Here is a 23604-nt window from a genome sequence, read left to right on the forward strand (position 1 = left end):
ATAAAAAAAAGCTTTTAATTCCAAAGAAGTGCGTTTCATCTACAATTTTTAACCCATGTAACACAGTTGCACAGTTTTAACATTAACTCTGCGCTTAAATAAAGCAATCAATCGAGCAATGTAATGTAGTGGCTTCGTGATGAAATGCTGGATGATAGCTTGAAGTGAGATAACAGTGTTGGCATCTGATGAACGACTAGATTGGGCCGTGAAATTTTGGGCGGGTCACGAGCCTGTTTGTGTTTGAGGTTGTTGTGATGATTGCCTGGGGTGCTCGCCAATCGCACAAGGAGGAAAGCAGGCGGCCTGCTTTTCAAACTAACGTTAAATCGGACCATTGCAATAAATATTCTGGAAAAACGATCATTCGTGATCCTTGAGGGATTTGGACCAAATGTTGCGAGGACACCTGGGAACAGTTTTTAATATAGTTAGAAAATGCATACGTCTCAAGCTCCCAATGTGTAATATTCCTGATGTTTTGCATGACAGATGGTTGTTTACGTTGTCATTCCTGATCATTCTTGTGGTGGAACTCACCTGCCCTCTACTGGCCACCAATCATACTGCAGCGATCCTGTTTTGACCCACATAAAAACTATTTTTTTTACCTATTACCAGCAGCACGGATAAGCCACACATTTTATCATCGAAAAGGCACTTGTTTAATATTTCTCAGTATTATATACAATTTACAAACAGACAACGTACCTGGTTCACACGTAAAATCAGGAACAAAAGGGAACTCGGCAGTCAAAACAAATCAAGTAAACTGAGGAATCGGTGCTTTTGTTGAGGACTCAAATGTTTACCTCGATGGAACAGTCAGATATCACAAATAAAAACAAAACACGTGACCATCCAGCCTTGGCAATTTTGCTTGTGCATACAGTCAGGCAGTAATGCTTTCAGTGAAAAAAATATATTTCTGAGAGTCAAGTCAAGTCAAGTCAAGAGAGGGGAAAGAAAATGTAAAATAAGCAACTGAGATAATTTAGTTGCCAAAGTGTGCGCACCCTCATAAATGGGAGTGTACCTGTGCTCAGAATTAACCAATCACATTCAAACTCATGTTAGAAGAAAAAAAATGGCCACCAGAAAGCTTGGAAGGTTCAATGAAATTAAAAGTGATGAAACGCATGCAGAAAAACAAAACATGATCGTGATTTGTGGAAAATCTCACCCGTCACAAAATGTGAGTGAGAAGGAAACACAAACTAGCAACGAGAAAAGGAACAGATGTGAAAACAGTCACCGGTGCACGAGGAAGTCCACCAGGTGCACGTTGACATTCCACCTCAAGTGTTTTCCAAAATCAACTTCTCTTCAACGGGAGGTGCGGGCCTACCAGATGAAGATTTCTGGCAGATGGCAGCGTAGCTCAGCTTCTGGGTTGCCTGCTCAATCACAAATCGGTGTCACGATTGGCCAATAATCCACCTTTGATTGATATGTTTTACCTCATGAGCGATGTCGTCGGCATTGGTGGTCAAAGGTTGAGCCGGTTCGGGCGTCTTCTCCACGCCGAGGGGAGGAAAGTCGGAGGCTCCGAGCTGGATGGGTGATGACTGGCGAGGAGTTGCCGGTTTTGTCTAGACAGACGCACGCTGTCAAAGTTCCAATCGCAAACCAAGCCAGAAAAAAAAAAAAAAAAAAAAAGAGTCCGATCGAACTTACATGATGCACGCCAGCTGTCTTGAGAGCAGCCCACAGCTTCTTTCTCCTTCTCTGATCGTCATTTACAGACCTGCAGATCAGGGCGGTGACGTCATGCTCACTCCACACCCTCCGCAAAAAGTAATTCACTGCTGCGTTTTATATTCCGCTTCATTTTTATTTTATTTTATTTTTACCTTCCTCCGTCCCCCCGGGTCAGCCTATCGTAGCATCTGCTGTGACGAGGCCTGTTGCCTCTTGAATGGGACCACCCTTGAGCCGGCCTCGAGGCGGTGGACATTTCCACCGAGGATTTCCCCACCAGGTCGTCAGAATTCTTTTGATGACTGATTTGATACCAGCCCGATGTCCTGGCGCCATTCCTGAGTGACAGCGACCGCAATTAACTCATTCAGTACCAGCCAATTCGGGACCAAGTCCGAAAAGACGTTTCAAAACGTCTTTGGGAGTGAATGGAGTTAACGACGTCGAGTGTATGGAAAGAAGCGTGACTTTTTCTTGCGATGTACCTTTTTCTGCGCGCGACGTGGTGTTGGAAGTAAGGGGACGCTTGCAAGCCATTCAGGGCGCCGCTGAGCTCAAGTGGCTACGGACAAAAAGTTCTCAGTTGGTGTGACGAGAAAGAGGAGGAAAGCTTCCCGAGGCGACTCACCTCAGGGCCGTCGGAGTATCCGGAATCAGACCACACGGGGTAGGTGAAATCGTAAAGCTGCTGGTAAGCGTCCGGGGGCAAATAAGACGGCGCCACGTTGGGGCAAAAGCCGTTTCCAGGTATGTGGGACGTGGGGGTTGTTGATTTGGCTTTCATCCTCACCTTGATGGGCTTCCCCTGGAAAAGCCGAACTTCCTCTCGCAGGTACACGTAGGCCTGAGGACATGCACAAAAAGTGGCACGTTTAATCAGGACGCGGGCCATTAATAGCCTTTATCGACTCATGACATTTTATTTGGACGGCCTGTAACTCAGTTTTCATTTTTGGTCCAAGAAAAAAAATAATTCGGACCCGTATTTAATCCAGCTGTCACATTTAGCACTATAAGTACAATTAAAACATCGCCAAAAAGGTACAACATAAGACACTTGAGTCATGAGAGTTTGCTTCCATTTTGCATCCTGTTTTGTCCCGCCCTACATGGAATCTTCTCGCATGATCAGCCACAAACTCGCCATGTGGTGACAGCTGTCAATCACCTGGTAGGCGTCGGCCTCAGATCCGAAGGTGACGAACCAGTAGTCGCCGCTCACAACCTCGCAGCTCAGGAACTTGGGCAGCTTCTTGTCACTGAAGAGCGCTTCCACCTCCTGCGGAAGAAATCGGCATTTTTAGGAAAGGGGGGATGGCGGGGGGGTTCGGACGAGGGTGAGGATGAAGAGGAGTCGGGCAGGTCTTTCCTCGCGAGGGGTACTGCTGGGGATCTCCCGCAGGATGAGGACATATCGGATGTGGTTGGCTCGCACTTTGTGCCCGCAAGGTGACATCTGGACCTGCGGCACAGCTGAGGAGCGACGAGATGGTCTGAGTGGCCCACGTTGAGAAGGATTAGCCTACGTCACCGGCACTGACTTTTAACGACGTCTGTGACGAGCTGCAAATCGGCACCGAGACATTTGATGGCGTGGAGGCCGGCCAGCGCCGCGATGGGAACGTATTGGTCGTCATCCATCCGCGACTGGAGGTACAAGTCACTGGCCAGGTAGTCCCTGGTAAGAAACACAGGAAGTGGTGCAAACATCCGAACATTGACTTAATTCGAAGTGCGGAAATTTGAGTCTCTTAGGCCTGGGCCCCCTGTGCCTGAAAATAAAATTACATTTTCGATTTGATATTTTTCCCCTTTGCGTCGAGACAAAGCTAATGAAAATGGGATTATAGTCAAATCTCGGTTTTCGTCCATAATCCGTTCCAGAAGGCTGTTCGAAAACCGAAACCACGCTCTTTTTCAAATAAAAATGTTTACTGAACACGTCCGCTCACAATGGAAAGCAACAACGAGGAAGCGACGCTTTCTCGCGTAAGGAAGGCGAGAGGAGTCAAATGGTGCATTCAAGTCGGCTCAGTTTGTCCGAGAACCGAAATTCGTTCGTCATCCGAGGCATAAAAAACTCCAAATTTTTGGTCGAAAACCGAACCGAGACGTTTGAAAACCGAGGTTTGACTGTACTTCATTTTGCATTTTCGGATTTCCCCTGCTATCAAAGTAGTCTTTCTTTCTTTCCAGACACTGTGGACTTAGTGACGCTCACATCACGATCGGTTGCCGATTTCCGGGGAAAAGTACGTGATCGGCATATGTCGATCGGTGCTCAGTGCCGATCACAAAAAAAAAAAGAAATCTCACACGATGACTGCTTTGTGTCTCATCGAAGACAAACGTTCTCACCTACTCAGACAACAGTCCAGCGTAGACCTCAGCTGCTCCATTAGCTCACCTGAAAGGACAAAAAAGCCGTGAGCGCAAAGTGGACCTGCACAGACAAGGGTGCAGCATGGTGGTGGGGGGTTACCTGAGTCTGGTTCTGGTAGGATGTGGTTTTCGGTTGCTTTGGGTTGGTCTTCAACCTCAGTCACGCCCACGCCGATGTCGGCTCGCTCCGTGTGCAGCGCGTGGCCTTCGCGCCAACCGTGCAACACGTCGGCGCCACCGAAATGAATTCAATCCAAAATAAACTCTGTTACATTTGATAAAAGAAGGGAAAAAAAAAAAAAGAAGAAGCTCACTTTGCGGGTCCACCCGCTCGTCGGGAAGCTGCAGCCAAGGCTGTCGAGCTTGCGGAAGGTTGTAGTTGGATCCGGTCCACGCCTCAGCGTCAGGGTTGAGGGTCTGCGACGATCCGAGCGGCTGAAAGCGGCACAAACGAGCGTCTTCGACGTCCACGTCGCGCGGCATCGTGACAAAAGCCCAAAAGGAGAAGGCGCAACACTTACTTCCTCGGGGCAGCCTGTGTGCCAGGCCCACTCGCACGGGAACGCTCCTCCCAGCAGAACCGCGCTGGGCTGCTGCAGCTCTGCGACCATCTCATCCGGACTCTGCGGCGCCCCCTGGACCCATGCCTGGCAGCGGTCCTCTACGGCGGGCCCGATGTAGGTCCGGTGGACCACGTGGCGCACCGAGGCGTCGGCGTCCCCTCCGAGCAGCTCCGACACCAAGTCCCGCATGCCGCTCTCGCCCTCCTCGCCCGGCGCCTCTTGACCCAGGAAGTGGATCTCGTAAGATGGCGTCAGAGCGTGAAGGTCCAGCTGGTCGAACTCCACCTGGAGGCCGAGGTCCCGCAGATGACGTGAAATCTCATCTGGACGGCACACGTTGACCATTTCGGCGTCGGAAGAAGCACACGGCGGAGTTTTCGGATGGTCCTCCTGAGACAAGGGGACCGTTTCCTCTTCATCCCGCGGAGATCCGTTTGTCAGTTCTGGAGGATCGCTCGGACGCTCTGCCGTCTCTACCTCATCCTCACACTCTTCCCGTGAAGATTCCAGGCGGTTCCCGCTTATCTTCTGGACCGAAGAGAACCTCGAACCAAGACAATTTAGATTCGTCTGCACCGCTTCGGAATCCGACTCGTGAGATCTTGCGTCGCGCTCGGAGAATGCAGCCAAACTGCCTTTGGCTCTCATGTCTTCATTATCTCGCTCTGTGCCTTCTCCATTTCCGCACTGTCGGGGTGAAGTTGAGAGGACGCCGGGAAAGGACACTTGCGCGCGTGTCAGGTTGCTGTGGATGAGTTCGTCTTCTTCATTTGTACGCTCGGGAGCATCTTCTTGGCCCTCGTCGTGCTGCTCCGTGACATTCGATTCTGGACCGCAGCTCAGACGGGAACGAGGGACTTCTTTGAGATTTTCACCAGCCTGTTGCGAATGCTGGACGCGGTCGAGGTGGTTCTCCCGGAAGGTGGCGGTTTTTTCCCGCCACGTTTGAAGCTCTGAAGACGCACTCTGCTCCCGAAGTGTCATCCCGTCACACGAGTCTTCTTCATCGGTGAGTCCAAGACATTCGACACCTCCCCTCTCAGGGACATCGTCTTCTCTCCGCGATGAACATTTATCTTCGCCTTCAATTTGCGGCTCTGTGATGTCAGGTTCTGGACTGGAGTGGAAGTCTTTGGGACTATCAATAGTTGGCTGTGAACGTTGGACGCGGTCGACTTGGTTTTCCCGGAAGACGGCGGGCGTTTCCTTTGAGGTGGGGCTCATCGAGGGCTCCTCCTCCGCGAGCGTTGTCTGGTCGCACGAGTTGTCTTCATCATCCAGTCCGGGAGTTTTCAACTCGACCACGCTGGTTAAGAAGAGTGGGAGGGAGGTCAGTTGTGTGAGAGTTGCGTTTTGGTGGATGACCTTGTCTTCCTGGCTTTTATTTGCGGGGACACCATCTTCTCTCAGGATTGAACTTTGATCTTCTTCATCGCTTTGTTGCTCTGTGACGTCAGGTTCCGGAAAGGAACGTGCTTCTTTGGGACTTTCACTAGCCGGTTGTGAACGCCGGATGTGATCGAGTTGAATTTCCTTCGAGGTCTGGATTGAAGACGCGCTCTGCTCGGTCAGCATCGGCTGGTCACCTTCTGCTTTTGAAGGCTCGTTGCCTTCAGGAATTCCTCTCGGCATGTGCGGGTCGATTTGAAGTTCTGGAATTATTCCTGAAGCGCCGGTCAGTGGTGCTGAGTTCAAGGGCTGGTTGAGCAGAGGCGAGGTTGTCTGTGACGGGCTGGAACCAGCACATGTTCCAGATTCTCGGGTCTGGCTTTGGTCGTCGTGGTCAAGGTCGTTTGTGTCGATGGAGCAGATGCTGTAGAACCTCCGAGTCCTCGTTTGGAAGTCCTGACCCAGTGTTGTTGTGACAATACAGTCCTCACCTATGAGGGAAACCCGATCCTGATGCGAGACAGATGACAACGTCAGGTCACGTGGCACCTTGGCACAACTGTCGCCCTTTGTTCCACTGGAACCGGACCGGTAATCTTCTGGGTGGGGGAGCTTCTGACCCTCAAGGTTTTGAGTGAACCACTGGGCTCGGCGTGTAGCGTTTGCCACAATGTTTTGTCGGGTCAGACTCTGGGAGAGCACCTCCATATAGGGGGCCGGCTCACAGTTGCGCGAGCGGGAGAGGGTCACGCCTGCCGATGAGTCCGGGATAACGCTCGCGCCGACCGGGATAAGAATAGCTCGCTCCTCCTTGTGAGAGCTCGGAGCTTGGACAGTCTTCTCACTGACGACCGTCCGCGCTTGGTAATCGAGTCCTGGACGAGCTTCCGCGCGGGCCGGTTCAGAATCTTCTTCTTCATCCAGAGAAACATGTTGAGCCACGGCCACGGCCTGGTGCCTCACTTGTTCCACGCCGTTATGGATGCGGTCCCGTTGAGGGGTGTGCAGTAAGCTGCTTTTCTCGCTGTTCCGGTCTGGCCCGGCCTCCTTACTGAAGCAGCAGCCCATCCTGCCACAGGGTACAATTCAACGAAAGAACACGCGGAAATGAGAAGGTCCTCGCATAGGCTTACTCACATGCGGAAAGACAAGAGCTTCTACTCCCCACCGGCCTCACTCCCCGAACCCCCTCCCTTACCAGGAATAGCGCATGTGAAGGGGTTCATATGTCGCTGCCACTCAACACAACACCGTGTGTGACTGAGTGTGTGCGTATGTGTGCCCCTTAGAGGCTTCAGTGAGTCGGGTCAGCACATGGTCCAGTGGCCCCCAATCACAGTGCGCGACTCCCCCCTCCCACTCATCCCACTATTGAACTCTTGTGCTCTCCCGCTGTTTCTTTCTCTTTCACTTACAACAACTCGGCCCTGGCCGCTTTTGGCCCCTCCCTGCCGAAACATGTACATTATTCCTTCTACGGGACTATAGGATAAAAGTTACCCCCTGAAAGGTCACGTGAGCAAAACGTTTAGAGGTCAAATGAAGTTCAGCTGTTAAAGTTATCTTGCATTTTATGCTCATCCTGAAGTTTCCCCGCGGTGGCGTGAACTTTTTCCTGATCACGTCCTGCAATTGAGGACTGTGCACTAAACGCGATCAAAATCAGTAAAGATATCTGTCGTTCATCATGCAGTCCATTTGGACGACAGTTCAAACATAGTGTCACCTCCGCAGCTCATAGCGCAACATGAGCCTGTGTATGTGTCGAATCAAGTTTGTTTTTTTTTCTCCGCCAATATTTGCCCCTTATACTTCAAAGTACATTGTACGTCCAATGTGCCAATTGCTTAAAATCTCATACCATCGATGCTATACATACTCAAAATGCATACAAAATCAAAGGTTAGTGAACTATTCTTTACTATATAATATTCTTTATACATTACTATATATAATGTGAAGCCAAATTTCGCTGAATCACTTGTACAAAAACACATTTCCAACTCAAAAGCTCACCCGCTCAACCTCTTAGCCTAGCTGGTTAGCCTAGCTAGCGGGCTTGCAAGTAAGCGTGCTAACGAGAGCCACGAGCTAAAGTTGTTGCGTTCGCTAAACACAATGTACATTAACTCAAATTTAAACTTCAATTAATTTCATGTGTTGTCAAAGAAGGAAAATAGTACAGCAGATCAATTGTACAAACGGGGACTCACTGAAAGTTGTGCTCGGTGAGCTCAGCGTCCAAAACTGACGTAGGGCGCGTGTGATCCTCGCGCCATTTTGGCTTTTTTGTTGCAGCTATGCAGTAATGGTCTAGAGTAGCTATGGCAACAGCGCACTTCCTGCTTTACGTGACAGACGCAAAGTAGATCAAAAAGATTCAAGTCGACTCAACGCCTTGTATGTGTGTTTTTTTTTAAAAATAAAGAATATAATAAAAAGACAAAATCTTGAGGAGGGTGAAATGACATTTTTGATCAATGAATGCAACCATCCAAAAGGTTTGCCGTGCAATTTCTTGCAATTGAAGATGACCTGTAGCTGACGAAATTAATATACAGTACAGTTAAAAAAAAAAACGGAAGAGAAGAGCCGTCTTCAGAAAGAAGTCGTAGACGTTGAAATGAGTCTTTGACTCCATTATTTCCTTTACCATGAAGTGATGACTGCAAACAATCACTCTGAGTGACTCCAACGATGAACAGTATTTGCTGTTTTAAAGTAAGAAAGAACGTTAATCAGCGATTGTGAATATTTGGAAAAGGGCTCATATCAGCCGACTGGAGTCTCAGGAATAGAGGCTCCAGTAGATGGTGTTGAAGAGGAGATAGGACAGCGGGAAGGCCAGGCGGGAGTACGAGTCGATCATGTAGCTGTTGCTGACCAAGAGGTCCACGTTCTCGCGCACGGACCGCTGCCGGCGGAGGCGCGTCCCCTCCGAGGGCCGCGGGTCGCGCTGGGGCGACGCGTTCGCCGGGGGCTCGGAGGCCAGCCCCTGGGCCGCACGGGGGAACGGCGTCAGCTCCATATCGTTGTCGTGGAAGCAGCCGTCAAAGGCCATGGCCTGGCTAGCGTTGAAGGTGGACGGCAGCTGGGAGGACACCAAAAGCAAATGAGGCAACGCTTGTCCACTCCAGGGAGCTGCTTCCTCTTTTTTTTTTTTGCTCACCTTCCCCCTCCTCATTTTCCTCATCTCCTCCAGGGTGGTGCAGTAGTTCACCGCCGCGTACTCGATGACAGACAGGAAAACAAAGAGGAAGCTGGTCCACAGGTAGATGTCCACTGCCTTCACGTACGACACCTGCGAGTGACGCAGATCAATCAGTACGTCTTTCTTTTTCGCGCAAGCATGAGTACTTGTACTTAAGTCGCCCGTGTGAGTACTCAGCTGGTGAAGGCAGGTGGTACCTGAGGCATGGAGGAGGACACTCCTGTGATGATGGTGGACATGGTGAGCACGGTGGTCATACCTGCAGGGGGGGGACATGGGAAGTTGAGAACGTGCGTGTGGGATGGTCAAAAGTATCGGGTCACATCGCAGCACGATTCAATCAGATATTTCGCTTGCACTTCATTCGGATGTTTTTTTTTTCTCTCTGAAAATTGGTTGGTGAAAATATCTTTATTCATTCATTTTTAAATATGTATTTTCATTCCTTTTATGGATAAATTTATTGTAAGTATTCAAATCAAAAATAATTAAAACATTTTACACAAACAGCGCATTTACATTTTATTTTATAAAATGATTGTTGAATATTTAATAATTTTTTTAAAAATCCAACAAAGCAAATACGATAAGCTATTTTCTTTTTAAATCAGACAATGTGACATCATCATCGTTGACGCACAAAGGTTCACAATTTTTCGCTGCATTAGTGACATCAACGTATCCTTTTTCTCCTTAAAATTGATTCAATTAAAAACTATTTGTAATTACTTGACTTCCTTCATTTGTTTGTTTTCAAGATCAAATGTTGCGCCGGGGAGGGGGGCCTCAGTCGCCGACATGCGTGTGCGTGTATGTTTGCGTGCGCACCCAGAGAGACGCGGGCCGGTACGGCTCTGCGGTCGATCCAGAAGGAGACCCAGGACAGGACCACCATCAGCATGGTGGGGAAGTACGTCTGCAGCATGAAGAAGAAGATGTGCCGCCGCAGGATGAAGTTGATGAGCAGCCGGTTGTACCAACCTGACACACGCGCACACAAATACACAAATGCGCACGCACGATATTGAAATGCCGAGTTGTTGTGATTTCAAAACTTTTCCCACTGTGATGGTCAACCATAACCTGTACAACGCAATTGAAAAAAAATCGCATGCAACTGAAAGTATGTGGTTGCACAAGTGTGCACACCCTCCTATATTCGAAGAAAACTAAAACTAATCCTAAAACAATGAAAGTAAAAGTTTAAAAAAGCTAAAAAAAAATAGCAATGTAACCACATTGAAACGCATGTTAAACGGAAGTCAGCACACACCCGTCCGTCTCTGAGCAACCCCAAATAAACTTCAGCTGTTCGAGTAGGCTTTCATGATATTGGAGCGTTTCACTTTTTATCGGCGCTGTGGTTGTGCAACAATCGTTCCGACTATTGTTGCTGAATTGTCTCATTAGTGAGGACAAGTGTATACTAGTACACGGAAATGAAGCTGGACATCAAGGATATGGAAAAACTTTACTCCGCACTGCCACATACCTGTGCTGCTGTAGAAGGCCAAGCCACTGGACGGGTGGAAGTGCTCAATGAAGAACTGAGACAAAACAATCTCATCCGTCCTCAGGGAGTCGTTGCCGTTTTTCCAGTAGAGCATCAGATCATTCTCGTTGTACGCGTCTGAGGACAAAATATTCCCTGTCAATCCGTTATATTTGTACCGCGATCAACTGCGCGTGTGTGTGTGTGTGTGTGCCTCACAGCTCTCCAGTTCCAACGAGCAGTTCTGCGTGTCCAGAGGGAAGCTGCTGAAGTCCATGGAGCAAAGAGACGTGACGGTCACCCTGAAAGCAACACAAAGCTCTTCAGCAGCCAGACATGCGGCATCCATCTTGTCCCAGATTGACCTTTCTGCTCATGTTGCCATGGCGAGCTGGCAGCAGCAAGTCAAGGTTTTCTTCCGAGAGCATCTTGGCGGCCCACCTGACGCTGTAGAGGATGTTCCCGTCGGGGTACACGCGTAGCATGATGTTCTCCATGGTGGTATCGTGGATAAAGGAACGCTTGGAGTGCGCAAAGAAGACATCTGGCACCCAGATCTTCTTGACCAACCGCGAGTCGAACGTCCTGCTCTGGTTGTTGTGCGACGGGAATGCCAGACGCTCGTCCTTCCAATAGTGACGCAGGTACAAGGTCATGGTGAAGTCCTGCGGACACGTCCGTGTGAGCGCCGGCGCCACTTTAGTCGATCGCAAGTGTGTTCTACTTTTCTACGTTTGGTATTTTCATACACGGGCACAGTTAGGAATTGGCCGTTTGCGCCGTTGTGGGAGTGGAAACTACTGCATTCCCTTTAAAATCAGTGCAGGTGTCTACATGATGGAACATTAATAATGAAACAATAATAATAATAATTGAAACTGACTCACCATGTTGACTTCGGAGATGCTGTCAATGCTCTCCACCTGCACGTCGATGCCCACGGGGATGGCCGCTCCTGCCAGTCACAAAGTTTCAACGCTATCAGGACCTCTACCGAATTTTTTTTTTTCAACTTTAGCCAGACGTAGCATCCCTCACAACATTTTGAAAACTGACATTTGTACTGTTTTCCAAATTGCCTTGTCAAAAGGCGCAGCCATCTGCTGCTGCCACCAGGAAGTAAATGTGTCGTCATGGCGAAAATCCCCATGACACGTTTGTTACGGTGCTTGTCATCGGGGCTGTTGCGGTCGCGAATGTTTTGTCATGAAACAACAATGTTGCAGTGAGCTTTTTTTTTTTTTAAACCACATCCACGGAGGTGCGCCAAATGTTGGCGACTGGGAAATGTTCAGTCATGAAACAACAACGTTGCAATGACCAGGCTTTTTTTTTTCTTTTTTTAAACCACGTCTGCGGGCTGTCTGTGATAAACTGCGGTTTGGGTTGCTCACTGACCTCGATCTGCTTGGGGTTATGTGTGTGTGTGTGTGTGTGTGCGCGTGTTCCATTGTGTGCCAGAGAGTGTGTTAATTCCACCTGAGCGTCAGCACGACAGCAGCTCAATAAACACTTTATCTAATGAAGCTCGGTAAAGCTCCCGCAGAGGCCGTCGCCACGACAACCGATGCCGGGGTGGGGAATAAAAAAAAAAGTGAGCGGGCGGGTGACTCATGCACTCTTTTCCCACGTCACGCCCCAATGCCGGTGATGCGTGCGCTTGAGATGCTTCTCTGAAATTCCAACCCTCCCCAGGCTGACATTGAAGCACCTGGAGTGGCAGTTATGTCATGCTGCGAAAGTGGTATTGATGTGTTAGTATCAGAGCTTTTTTTTTTTTTAATCACACTAAAAAGGTATCTGCACCAGTATGACAGTGTTGTCGGTTTTCGTGTACAAATAAGTCAAAATTAAAAAAGGGGAATGTCATTGCCGACAGTGCTTCAGTTATCGGTCGCTTGACGGGATGATGAATGTCGAGTGAACGCCTGTATCGCATGACCACATACGAGATTGCAAGCGAGAACTTGCGCTCACAAACATGTCCGTCGGTCACGGTACGAATGACGTATGGTCACGAACACGTGACTTTCGCTCGACGACGGACAAGAATGGTGGTAATGATGAGGAGGAGGACGAAGAGGAGGATGATGGATGGGTAAGCGATGGGATCTGGTCAATCACGATACCTTGACGGATGCCGGCCGCGACCTCTCCGTCAACTCCGTCGCGTGAAGCGAAAACGAACTCCGACGAGACTCAACAATAAGAAGTGTTAAAACGTCTTCTGCGTGAATGGCAATACCATTTCGTGACGGTAAAATGATTATTTGGCCAATATTAGCTGTTGTAAAATCAGTAAAAATCTGCGGCCTTTTATGAAAATTCATTTTACTTGTGGTAAAAAAAAAATAATAATACGCAAGGACCATTATTGTAAAAATGTTCTTCCAGTCATGAGTATCTTTAATATTGTCACTGTTTAAGAGGCAAAAAAATACGATCTTTTATTCATTCAATTGCTGTTTAAATTAATGGGTCAATTAATTGAAATGTTCGGCATTGGACAGAAAAAACTGTCGCGGCTGACCTTCACTTGCCTAAAAAAATAAATAAATAAAAAGCAAAACCAAAGTAACTTCACAATTCAGGCAGCATTACCATCGTGCGGCGCGACAAGCTGTGCAGTGGCAAAGCAACCCCGCTGAGACATTTGAGTGCAAATGAGAGGACAGGACAAAAAGGGAACATAATCACGGGAGTCTGTACGGCAATTATCATCAAGAGCGGCCCCAAACCAGCAACTAAATTCCACGAAGACACGCTACGCTCGTAAAGCACCAACGTCATACTGTACATGCATGTCAGTAATCATGCGCTGGAATTGCTGCGCAAGCACAACGACGGCGGACCGACTAGCGTCCATCAATCCGAAACGGTCTGACCATCTCACTGGATTTTCTTTTGGTGACTAAGAGACATTTGGAAGAAGTTTGCATCAGGGCGGGCAGGAAAAGACGGTGGGAGTAAATATGAGGCGGAGTCTCACTCCTACACAATCCATACTGACTCAACACACAACGCCATCAAAGTAGTGTACGGTGTGTGTGTGTGTGTGTGCGTTTCCATTTCAAAGTTCAACTCTCCCGAGGCCTTAAGGGTTTGACCTGACAGCACCTCAAGTGACAGTGATTTGTTACGCGAGAGAGAATGTGTGCTTGCGAGAACCGAGTGTCCCCGGGACAGAACGGAGGGCTCATTTTGTTTTCTGTGGCATGCGTGCACACGCTGGAACGCAAACACACGTGCGCACAAACACTACAATTAGGCGAAAGGACGCGGAAACGCTCACGCAGAAAACAGAGTACGCGATAAACAAACAGTATATTTGTGTGTGTGTGTGTGTGTTTTAGAACATCTTTGTTTGTTTGTTTTGGAAAGATCCCCCCCCCCCTCCCCCCGAGACGCCTTCACGTCATTGTGCATATTGTCGTGCATGGGACATTTCAGACAATACTTTGTTTCCATCTGTTCCGGTTCCATCTGACCGGGAATATAATCCAGATTATGGCACATGACCCCCCCCCCCCCACTCCTCCCAACTCACATAATAGCAGCACACGCTCGTTGTATTACAATAACACACACGCAAGGACACACACAATCCTGTCGGGAGTGAGTGCGCGCACACTTGTGGTATCTGGGTCATTTGTTGAGTGATTTGGGATTGGTTGAATCGCCCCAGTGCCCTTCATCACATCATCGGGTCGAGCGTCATGATCAGATCTTAGAATAGTTGGGGGCCTTCTCTGCCTCTTTTTCATGTTCTGAATGAAAAAAGTGTGTGTGTGCGTGTGAGTGTGTGCGTGAGACCTCCAAAGCCGGGCCTCATGGCGAAGTCGTGCTCCTCGATTCTCAGCAGCTGTTCGGTTTTGATCAGCAGAGTTTTGGTGCTGTCCTGCTTCTTCAGTTTGTAGTCGATGCGTCTAGCCAAAGAAAAACACACACGCGCGGCGTGAGCACAAAAATTCCTCGAACGTGCCCCCCAGTCCCGTAGCACATCAGATTAGATCAGATTACAAAATCACGAATGACGTGGCCTTGTTGCCAATTTAGGCTTTTGCTTGCTGTATTTAGTGACTGGCCGAGGTTGTACACCCATCCAGGCATCCATTTTGTAATCCGCTGATCCCCACGAGGGTCGCGGGTGAGCAGGAACCTAGGACGCGGGGGGACACCCTGAACTGGTTGCCAGCCAATCGCAGGGCACCGATTGCACTCACACTGACACCTAAGGACAATTTTGAGTGTTTCATTGACCTGCCGTGCATGTTTTTGGCATGTGGGAGGAAATTGGAGTACCCGCAGAAAACCCACGCAGGCACAGGGGGGGAGAGCAGGCAAACTCCACACGGGGAGGCCGGAGCCGTAATCGAACCCTGCATCTGTGTGTGTGTGTGTGTGTGTGTGTGTGTGCGCGCATCCCTCACCCTCCAAACTTGAACTTGCTGTTTTCCCCGAGGAAGACCTCCTTGTGCCTCCTGCGTCCGGAGCTGCGGCCACCGGTCACCATGGCGACCAGGCTGGCGACGGCCACGGTCAGGCAGGTCAGTACGTCGACCTTCATCTTTCACAGCATCACCCCAACCCTCAGCGGCCGACAACCTCCGCCCGCCCCACCCCGCCTCCTCCAAAGACGCCTCCACCTCTTCTGCGCTCCAGTCGGCCTCACTAACGGCGGACGCTGACGTCAATCATCTGGCGGAGGGTGGCCAACGCTTGCAGAAGCATCTCGGGAAGTGGTCCCTCTTCTTCATCGCCGGGCGGTTTGCCTCCCGGGCGCTCGTCGGTCGTCCTCCGTCTGCCTGCCGCCTGCTTCATCCGTGTATTGTTCTCTCTCTCTCTCTGATTAAAATCGATATGAATCCATTTCTCCCGGCGATAGAGGAATGACACTAATTCCACGCTAATCCTCTTATGCGCGGACAGCAATCTTTCTTTAACCTACAAACACACACACACGCACACACACACAGAGCGCTAATCGTGATTTTCACGCAGCTCCGTGAAAAATAAGGCACCTGTTGGGATTGCACCTTCAATTTTTATGCGTGCGTGTGCACACACGCAAAGAAGAGCGTCTCTCTCTGTGAGCGTGTGTGTGTGTGTGTGTGCGGAGAGGCGACAAAACAATTCAGAAACATGACGACTGCAATCAAACAATAAAGTCGTCACGCTAATCCAGACAAATTGCGCCTGATCCAGCCTCATCTCACACCACAAATTACACTCCTGGAAAGTCATAATCCAACACACACACACAAACTTGGTTGCGTGCCAAAAGCTAAAATGTGCTGTTTTGCCTTCAGGCTACGTCCAATGTAACCATTTCGCTTTGGCGGCATTTTGAAACATCGTTTTGAAAAAGGAACTATGTTGAAGTGACGGGAGGGGCTTCCTTTCACGGGGCCACAGCCTCGTCTTTGCGTTCACTGTATTCAATCAAATCAATGGATGGATTATTTTCCCGGTGCTTTTGATTGTGTGCACGAAAAGGGATTTGTGAATGAGAAAACGGAATCAACCTTGAGGGAACAAAAGTGAATTTTGGCGCAACATGCAAGCTGCCCTTTGAAAACAAACCCCTCTGACATTTCGGCAAACGGGTTGTCTGTGCGCGCGTGCGTGCGCGTGTCCAGGCAAGCTCCGCCCACGGTGAGAGAGACCGAGTGTGCGGTGGACTGTGTGAGAGGGCGTGCGCGAGTGTCTATTCTCTAAATAACCTGTTGATCCAGTCAAGCTCGGGCGCTCGCGGGGCTCTCTCACTCACTCGCTCAACTCTTCCTCTTTCGCCTCAAGTCAGCGTAAGTGCTCCCCGACTTCCTCACATCTGGCTCCTCTCTCGCCATTCATCACGCGTGTCTAATCGGGACCCAATCTTCTGTTCTTCTCACGTCGCCTCTTGCACCTCCAACATTTCACACATCTCAGAGGTACTGATCTCAGGTTTGCCGTGGTGCTTTTGATCTCTCAATACTCTCAGAGTTTGAAAAGTCTGGCTTCTTTCGTCTCACTCCTCTCTCGGATATTTCTGAAGACATCCTAACTCGCACTTTGTGGCATCTCGCTTCGCTCGCACACTCATGCCTCGCTCATCACTTCAAGTTTAGGCGTCTCACTCCTTTCGCCAATCTCAGACGTCTCTGCCTCCTCTCACACATTCTCAGACTTTCTGATCTCACTCTTATCAGGAGTGTCGCGATGCCTCACTCATCTCACATTCTCAAAGCGGTTGACATCCCATTCCTGAAATGATTTCGGCGATCTCGCGCCTCTCCTCGACTCACTCCTGACAAACTGCTGTCTCACGACCTGACCGGACTTTCTTACGTCTTACTCCTCTCACACATCAATATACCAAAAGAATCTCGGGAATAGTGACGCTGCGAAATTCATCGGAGCATTTTATTTGACTTCTTTCCCTCTTTCATCCGAGAAGTTATGCGTTGCTTTTTTTTTTTTTTTTTTGCGATCAAGCACACAGACGGTGGTCAGAGTGTAACAAACGGTGCTGATAAAGTGGTTTAATAATAAAGCGGTTATTAATATCATGCGCCGGCTGGACTCGTGGAAGGGATCGGGTTTTAACCTGCGGCTAGTCATTGATTCCAATGATCGGCCGACTGTTGCGTTTTGTCCGTCGCGGCAGTCAAGAGACGCCTGAGGCACGATGTGCCGATGTCGTTATTTGAAGAGCCGCGAGCGGCTCCCGATCGTGTCGGCAGCAGCTTTACTTTTTGTGTGTGTGTGTTGATGTTTTGTTTTGAATCGACGCGCGTTTATCGACTGTGGATTAGCGCGCTTCATCTGGCTTTGCGTCGGAGCGTGACGAGCTCTTGCGCTCTATCGCGTCACTCATCAGGTCGTCAGCGGAGATAAAGAGATGCCAAGAAATGCCAAAGAAAGCGCGACGGGTGTCAAAGGAAGAAGGAAAAGAAGAAAAAAAAACATTCTCCGGAAGGACATAACTCGCTTTTGATTCTCGACTTTGAGGTGATGAAAAGGGAGGTTGAAGCAAAATCCTACCGGGGGATCAAAACCTGGATTCTCCCGAAACAACAGCACATGCTCTGTCACGTTCTCCGTCTTCCTGTGTCCACATCAGCCAGAAGTGCTCTGTCATTATGCCTTTTTCTTTTTCTTATGTGTGCGCATGGGCCGCAAAACCGCACAGATCCAAAGAAAAACCTGCGAGGAAGCAGCACGGCGACACAGCGGAGAGCATGGACTGAAGGCTGCATGATTCTACGGCCTCGAACCATGTCGGCATTTATTTGCATCTGGGCCTGCTTCCTGCTCCGGATCAGCGCGACTGCCACCGCCGCCACACACGACAAGACGCCAGGTGAGAAACAAACACGTCTTTGTCCCGCAACGAACCGGCAAAAACCCCGGGAGGGTTCGCTTTGAGAGGAAAATCGGATCACGTATCTGGCTAGAACAGATAGGGTCTGATTGACAAAAAGCAATTGAAAACCAGGACACGATTTCGTACATCTGAAAGGCATGCTTAAAGGAAACCGGAGAATGGATCTTTTTTCTTTTTTTTTAATGTAGCCAATTTTGAAATGCCAGAAACAAAAATAATTTGCCGAGTAAGCAAAGCAGTTTTTAAGCTTCTGAATCGAAGGCGGTCTTACTGGAATTAAGCTTGTCACAATGAGGCAGCTTTGGCCTGTCAAGACAAGTCAGCAGGGACGAAGCGGCGGGGCAAAAAATGTGCTGCGGGGGTCTTTGCTGACCGTTCAACTCCGCTCCAGACTAATTGCAAGTCTGATGGGACACGATTGGATTTGTTTCCTCTACTGCGGTGGGTCTTAAATTATTCGAATGCCTGAAAGGGGAGTGTGGGGGGGGGGGGGGCATAAAATTTGTAATATAAAAACTGTATTTCTTCATACAGGAGGACTAACGTTCTAAATTACCCCTCACTAGCTTTGACTAATGCATTAAGTCATTTTTTAAAAGTTTTTTTTCCAGAAACAAAAGCTCTATTTTTCAACAATATACAGTGCATCACTTTTCCGTGATTAAAAAAAAAATTACTGTGTACATACTGGGAAAGGAGAGCAGCCAGACAATGAGAAGACTCACATGGTAGCTGCTGTTGGCCCCCGCTCACACACCGGAGATCACACGAAGCCTCGCCGACGTTGCGCGGCACCTGACCAGGCCACGCCTCTTAAAGGCTCATGTCTAAAATACAGATATGACAATATTTACAGGGTTTTCTATACATTTTATGCGCTCATTTTTTGTGTGTTCCAATACATTTACAGGGTGTTCAAAAAATGCACAATTGATTAATATGACCAATTTGTTGAACACTAAATTATTGAGATTTTTCTGTCGACAATAGACAACTTTTTAAACTCCTCGTGATGTTTACGATCGCGATTCAAAATGTTCTCCATTGAATCCCAAATTTTTGACAACCCCCTTCTCTTTAACTCTGTTTCTGAGGAACAGATGAGCATATCAAGGAGTTTTCGGGGCTTTGCTAATCTGCGCGGTGAGTCAGCCAAGTGCTACTGTCTGTGCTGCAATTCAGACAAAGAATTGCGGGAACGTCCGTTCCCGTCTGCTTTGCGAGGGAGCAGGCAAATGCTCGAGGAAAAGTCATGCCAGGCCGGGAGACTCGGCGCCTCAATTCAGAGCCTCGGGGGCGACAAAAACACACATCACGTGCTCCTGCAGGAGTCATTTGTGCGCCTCTGATGCCTGCGCTTGCCGAATAGAATTCAAAGTAGAAAGTCTCAAAAATGCGCTGCGCTTCCTCTTTTGATGTGATGAACAACCCACATCATGGCCTGTCACAAAGAGCCGAAGCGGAAGTGACACCCACTTAAATACGTCAGCATGGTTTCCAAATCAGTGTAACACGCATAGTATCTCGACTTTTTCAAAAGACTTGCTTGGTCGATTCCGAAATTCCCTCACATTATAGACCTTTTAAAACATTTTTTCCCCTTTACATTCTCGTTTTATTGTCTCTTTATATGGACACCGTTTAATACTGTGCCCTCAATTGGGTGTACGCTCTGTCTCCCTCTAGCGGACAGAGAGAGACACTGCAGCTGTAATCTGCTTTCAGGCTGGATTTCTGCTAAAAGTGGCTAAAGTATCCAGCTGAACCTTACATTGAAAAAAAAAAGGTGTTCAGGTGTTCTTGAACACCTGAACTTTATTTGGGGTTAATTTGAGGCACTTTTTATACATTGGCAGGTATGTGCCGAGTTCCATTGAAGATGAGTTCAAATCTAATTGGTTAATTCTGAACACAACGCCTTCCTCAGCTGTATTGTTTATTTTGACTTCCCCTCACTAAAAACCTCTTGTGCAGGTTGTGTGGGTGGACATTAAAGATGGAAAAATGGCATTTTAAACAGAGGGTGTGCAGACTTTTGATATCCTCCTCTTCCCGTTCCAGATGAAACAGTCACATGCTTGGTGTCAGAGGAGTGCCACCTGCCGTGCATGTTCACCCCCGCCCCCAACCAAAGCGTGCGCTGGTTCCGGCGGGACGTGGTAATGTTCAGCTTTGGCGAGACGCACGGCGAGAGTCAAGCGCTGGCCGGGCGGGCCACCATGTTCCCGCCCATGATCGCGGGGGGCAACGCCACCCTGGTCCTCAGGGAGGTTGGTCTAAAGGACCGCGGCATGTACCGGTGTCACGTACGCACGTCCGAGGGGGAACACAGCGCCAAGGTCGTCTTGAAGGTGGAGGGTACGTTTCACGACCGCTTTAGGACAACCAATTGTTGAGCGACAGAGTAGAGCGGCAATCTTATACCAAACCGATTTTTGACTCTTCACGACTTAATGATTTCCAGTTCCTGACTTTTTTTTCCCTCATGCTATTTTGACTCTTGTCCGTAAGTGTAGCGCTCATCCATGGCCTTTCCCTGGAGCTTTCGCGGCTGAGCGGTTACGAGGAGATGAAGTGCACCGTGCGAGATGTGTTCCCACCGCCCCGGGTCACCTGGGCCACGGAACCGCCCACTTTCGAGGACCTGCGGCCGATCACCCGCATGCTGGCTGACAAGCGTGGTCTGTACACGGCCGACAGCAGACTGAAGGTTCTAAAAAGCCAGCCGGACCTTATCTACATTTGCAAAGTCACCACCTCCTACGGGGGGCCCACGTGGACGTCGTCATTGCGGGAGAGGAGTAAGAGCGTCGACGTTAAGAGCGGAATGAGAACCTTTTCCGGGGTCTCGAAATATCTGTGTTCCAATTATGTTCCCCCGACAGCAATAACAGGAAATGAGGGTCGGGATTTGACCATCCCGTGTTTCGCCCCGCCGTACCTGAACAGCCCCATCCTCCACTGGAGCTTCTCCAAGGGCGAGGACCCGGCGCACATCCTGACTTATGACAGCCGCTCGGGGCACAGCACCGCGGCGCCCGCCTGGGAGCACCACGTAGAACTGGACGGCTTCAGGGTCCCGTTCGGAGACGGCTCGCTGCGCCTGATGGACCCCGAGCACACCCAGCACCAGGGAACCTACAGCTGCATCTTCTCCATGCCGTACAATACGCACACGGAGCGCTCCGACGTCGCCATCAACTTCACCACTGGTGAGCAGAAGGTTACATCAACATCATGTTTGCAGTCTGCCTGAATGTATACTAAACAAAACGGGCTCATGACAAGAGCTAGTTGGGGTAAACTAACCCAGAAACATAATAAGTGTTGTGTGTGTGTGTTTTCACGCGTAGCCAATCGAAGCACCTCACCGCAGACGTCTTACTGGTGGATCGTCGGCCTGGTGGTTGCTGTGACGGTGCTGGCACTGACGGCCATGTTGGTCTACTTGAGGCTCCGAGGTGAGACCACGGCAGGCTTGGTGGAAGCGTGTGGATGAGACATTCACAATCTCCGTTTGGGTGTGTGTCTCAGGAAACGCGGCGAAATCTTCATCCCGTTACCCCGAGGAGGAGACTGAGTTGAATTCGGTCAGAGGTACGGCAGAAGAGATAGGAAAATGTGTCAGATGGAAATACTCACTCATGAACACGAGGTGGCGCCATTGTGTTTTCCTGGCAGAGTCCGACTTGCAACAAGAACCCGAAAAATACCTACGGGGAAGGAAAAAAGTTGCTTTTTGTCTTTTTTTTTCCAACAATAATTTGAATCATTGACCATTGAATTTAAATCAGTATCAAAAATACTTTGTTATTATATGAAGCAATAAAGTAATTCAGACGTTTGGAATTTGTTACATTTCCCTTTGAGGGATTCAAATGAGCAAAATAAATTCCAATTAAATTTCTCGATTAAAAAAACACATTTTATAAATAAAAATATAATATATAATACAGTATATATTAATATAATATCAACCCAGATTTTTTTCTGGCAGGTTAGGCACAATAAATTACAACGAACTGCACTTGACATAAAGTACAAAATCATTTTGATCCATTTTATCTTCCTGTTTATGTCAATTAGTCCTTGTGGGATTAAATTTAGTGCAAGGAAAATCACATTCGATGTGCATGCAGACCATATTTGTATGTTGTACATTCATATTCTGAACCACCTATCCACACTAGATGGCACTCCTCTGTCACCATACATTTGTAAGAACATTTTTTTTCCCATGAGTTCAAATTAGCACAATCAATGCTGCTAAAAAATTTTTTTTAACGTGAATACAACTCATTAAAAACATTTCATGTTGATATGATTTTGCCCTTGAAGAATTTAATTCATATGCATTAAACCGCATGAAAACTACATGACTGTATTTACTGCTTTACCACATCTGGGGAATTCACTATTTGTGTGAGATGATATTTCTCTCAAATTGCTTACAGTATTTTGTGGCCTTTTCAGATGTGGAGGGCGAAGGTGAGAACATCCGTCGTCCCGCTGGAGACAAAAACGGACAGCCGGGCCTCTCCTGACCCCACCACGGACACGCACACATGAACACGCTGTCCTACGTGTCTATAGTGTCAAGACATTTTGTATGATGTGATGTCTAGTAACTCCTCACAAAAAAAAACATATTATTGAGATATATTGGACTTTCATTTTAAATTTATGGATCAACCTAAAATGCACTATGGGCTTGAAAGGTGAACCTTATCGGACCTTTGGTCAACTTTTGAAAGCCCGTGTGAAACTGTTAAATGTTTCCATACCTTTTTGGATAGCTGTCGGCCGAAGGGCAAAATTCAGCGTGGGTGTTTGATGATCACGTCTTCGCTTTTCTGGCACTCTTCCAGCGTCTCTGTTCGCCGCCGATGACACTCTGGCGAGGTTTTCAGAGGGAGACGGCGTCCATTGAGCTTGGAGTGTCATCAGCAGGTTGCGACAGAGAGACTGGAAGTGGGACAGAAAGGCATAGAAGTGGATTTCCTGGGAAACTTTCTTGGATCAAAAACAAGCCTCCTGAATTTGGGCGTTCAGCTCCCTGGAGAGAGAAAATGCAATCCAGATGTGCTTTTGAGAAAGAGAGGCCAAAATGGAATGCAGCCCGGGTGGATACCAAAGAGGGCTTGTTGGAATGTTTTGCTGACATCTAGCCTGCATTCACTCAGCGGCACTCAGTGCCACAGTGTAATCATGTTCAGGCCGCCAACATTGAACAACAACAAAAACAGTCTCCGATCACCCGCAAGGGAGCCACAAACGTCAATGTATGCCTGTGGAAACTGGGCCACACGGCAGTATTCCGACACTATAATGACACAGACGCTGCTCGCTTGCCTCGCTAAAGAAACTGAAGGTAAAGGGGATGGCTTGGCCGAGCATGTCCCCAGAACTAAACCCTGTTGAGCGTCTGTGGGGCGTCGTCAAACGGAAGGCGGAGGGGGTTGAGGCCTCTAACGTCCACCTGTAACTTAACGTCATC

At 48.6% G+C, this 23604-nt stretch overlaps 3 protein-coding genes across 9 annotated transcripts; 1 reads left to right on the forward strand and 2 right to left on the reverse strand.

Moving 5' to 3' along the window:
• Positions 1 to 192: 192 nt before the first annotated feature.
• LOC147186989 (uncharacterized) lies at positions 193 to 7782 on the reverse strand. Its single transcript, XM_086101356.1, has 13 exons — positions 4605 to 7782; positions 4398 to 4518; positions 4184 to 4288; positions 4060 to 4108; positions 3243 to 3379; positions 3069 to 3174; positions 2870 to 2978; positions 2330 to 2545; positions 2187 to 2263; positions 1854 to 2039; positions 1678 to 1747; positions 1461 to 1592; positions 193 to 1397 (listed from the first exon to the last, which is right to left on the reverse strand). The coding sequence occupies exons 1-13, from the start codon at positions 7101 to 7103 to the stop codon at positions 1299 to 1301; spliced, it is 3906 nt and encodes a 1301-aa protein (XP_085957482.1). The 5' UTR covers positions 7104 to 7782; the 3' UTR covers positions 193 to 1298.
• A 708-nt stretch (positions 7783 to 8490) lies between these two features.
• Positions 8491 to 21196, reverse strand: LOC147186990 (gamma-aminobutyric acid receptor subunit rho-3-like). Of its 3 annotated transcripts, none has more exons than XM_086101364.1 (12): positions 21049 to 21196; positions 18833 to 18934; positions 15169 to 15682; positions 14552 to 14664; positions 11626 to 11693; positions 11180 to 11364; positions 10958 to 11040; positions 10739 to 10876; positions 10075 to 10227; positions 9444 to 9505; positions 9205 to 9336; positions 8491 to 9126 (listed from the first exon to the last, which is right to left on the reverse strand). In XM_086101364.1, exons 3-12 carry the CDS (start codon positions 15303 to 15305, stop codon positions 8824 to 8826), a joined length of 1374 nt encoding a protein of 457 aa, XP_085957490.1. In that variant the 5' UTR covers positions 15306 to 15682; positions 18833 to 18934; positions 21049 to 21196; the 3' UTR covers positions 8491 to 8823. The 3 variants fall into 3 exon arrangements, with proteins under 3 accessions (XP_085957490.1, XP_085957488.1, XP_085957491.1); XM_086101362.1 differs by having other exon boundaries at positions 11180 to 11403; XM_086101365.1 differs by having other exon boundaries at positions 8953 to 9126; positions 9425 to 9505; positions 11180 to 11403.
• Positions 16400 to 22767, forward strand: LOC147186991 (CD276 antigen-like). Of its 5 annotated transcripts, none has more exons than XM_086101359.1 (8): positions 16400 to 16542; positions 17913 to 18083; positions 20169 to 20465; positions 20624 to 20908; positions 20993 to 21319; positions 21461 to 21568; positions 21642 to 21704; positions 22581 to 22767. In XM_086101359.1, the coding sequence occupies exons 2-8, from the start codon at positions 17978 to 17980 to the stop codon at positions 22649 to 22651; spliced, it is 1257 nt and encodes a 418-aa protein (XP_085957485.1). In that variant the 5' UTR covers positions 16400 to 16542; positions 17913 to 17977; the 3' UTR covers positions 22652 to 22767. The 5 variants fall into 5 exon arrangements, with proteins under 5 accessions (XP_085957485.1, XP_085957487.1, XP_085957486.1 ...); XM_086101361.1 differs by lacking the exon at positions 16400 to 16542 and adding an exon at positions 16593 to 16671; XM_086101360.1 differs by lacking the exon at positions 16400 to 16542 and adding an exon at positions 16772 to 17731.
• The last annotated feature ends 837 nt before the right edge of the window (positions 22768 to 23604 follow it).

This window comes from Hippocampus guttulatus, chromosome 21, assembly GCF_054856545.1.
Source record: "Hippocampus guttulatus isolate MCC_2025c chromosome 21, RoL_Hgut_1.0, whole genome shotgun sequence".
Lineage (NCBI taxonomy): Eukaryota > Metazoa > Chordata > Actinopteri > Syngnathiformes > Syngnathidae > Hippocampus > Hippocampus guttulatus.

Bases quoted from the DNA above. Each gene is read 5' to 3' on its own strand.
- LOC147186989 (XM_086101356.1), bottom strand. From the start codon at position 7,103: ATGGGCTGCTGCTTCAGTAAGGAGGCCGGGCCAGACCGGAACAGCGAG. The intron at 2,979-3,068 runs AAGACCTGCCCG...TCTTCCGCAGGA, and splicing joins AGCAGTACCCCTCGCGAGGA to GGTGGAAGCGCTCTTCAGTG. The intron at 2,040-2,186 runs GTACATCGCAAG...GCTGTCACTCAG, and splicing joins CACGTCGCGCGCAGAAAAAG to GAATGGCGCCAGGACATCGG.
- LOC147186990 (XM_086101362.1), bottom strand. From the start codon at position 15,305: ATGAAGGTCGACGTACTGACCTGCCTGACCGTGGCCGTCGCCAGCCTG. The intron at 14,665-15,168 runs GTGAGGGATGCG...TTCTTTGGCTAG, and splicing joins AGCAAGTTCAAGTTTGGAGG to ACGCATCGACTACAAACTGA. The intron at 9,127-9,204 runs GTGAGCAAAAAA...GTGTCCTCCCAG, and splicing joins GGAAAATGAGGAGGGGGAAG to CTGCCGTCCACCTTCAACGC.
- LOC147186991 (XM_086101357.1), top strand. From the start codon at position 17,735: ATGAAAAGGGAGGTTGAAGCAAAATCCTACCGGGGGATCAAAACCTGG. The intron at 20,909-20,992 runs GTAAGAGCGTCG...TTCCCCCGACAG, and splicing joins GTCGTCATTGCGGGAGAGGA to CAATAACAGGAAATGAGGGT. The intron at 21,705-22,580 runs GTACGGCAGAAG...TGGCCTTTTCAG, and splicing joins TGAGTTGAATTCGGTCAGAG to ATGTGGAGGGCGAAGGTGAG.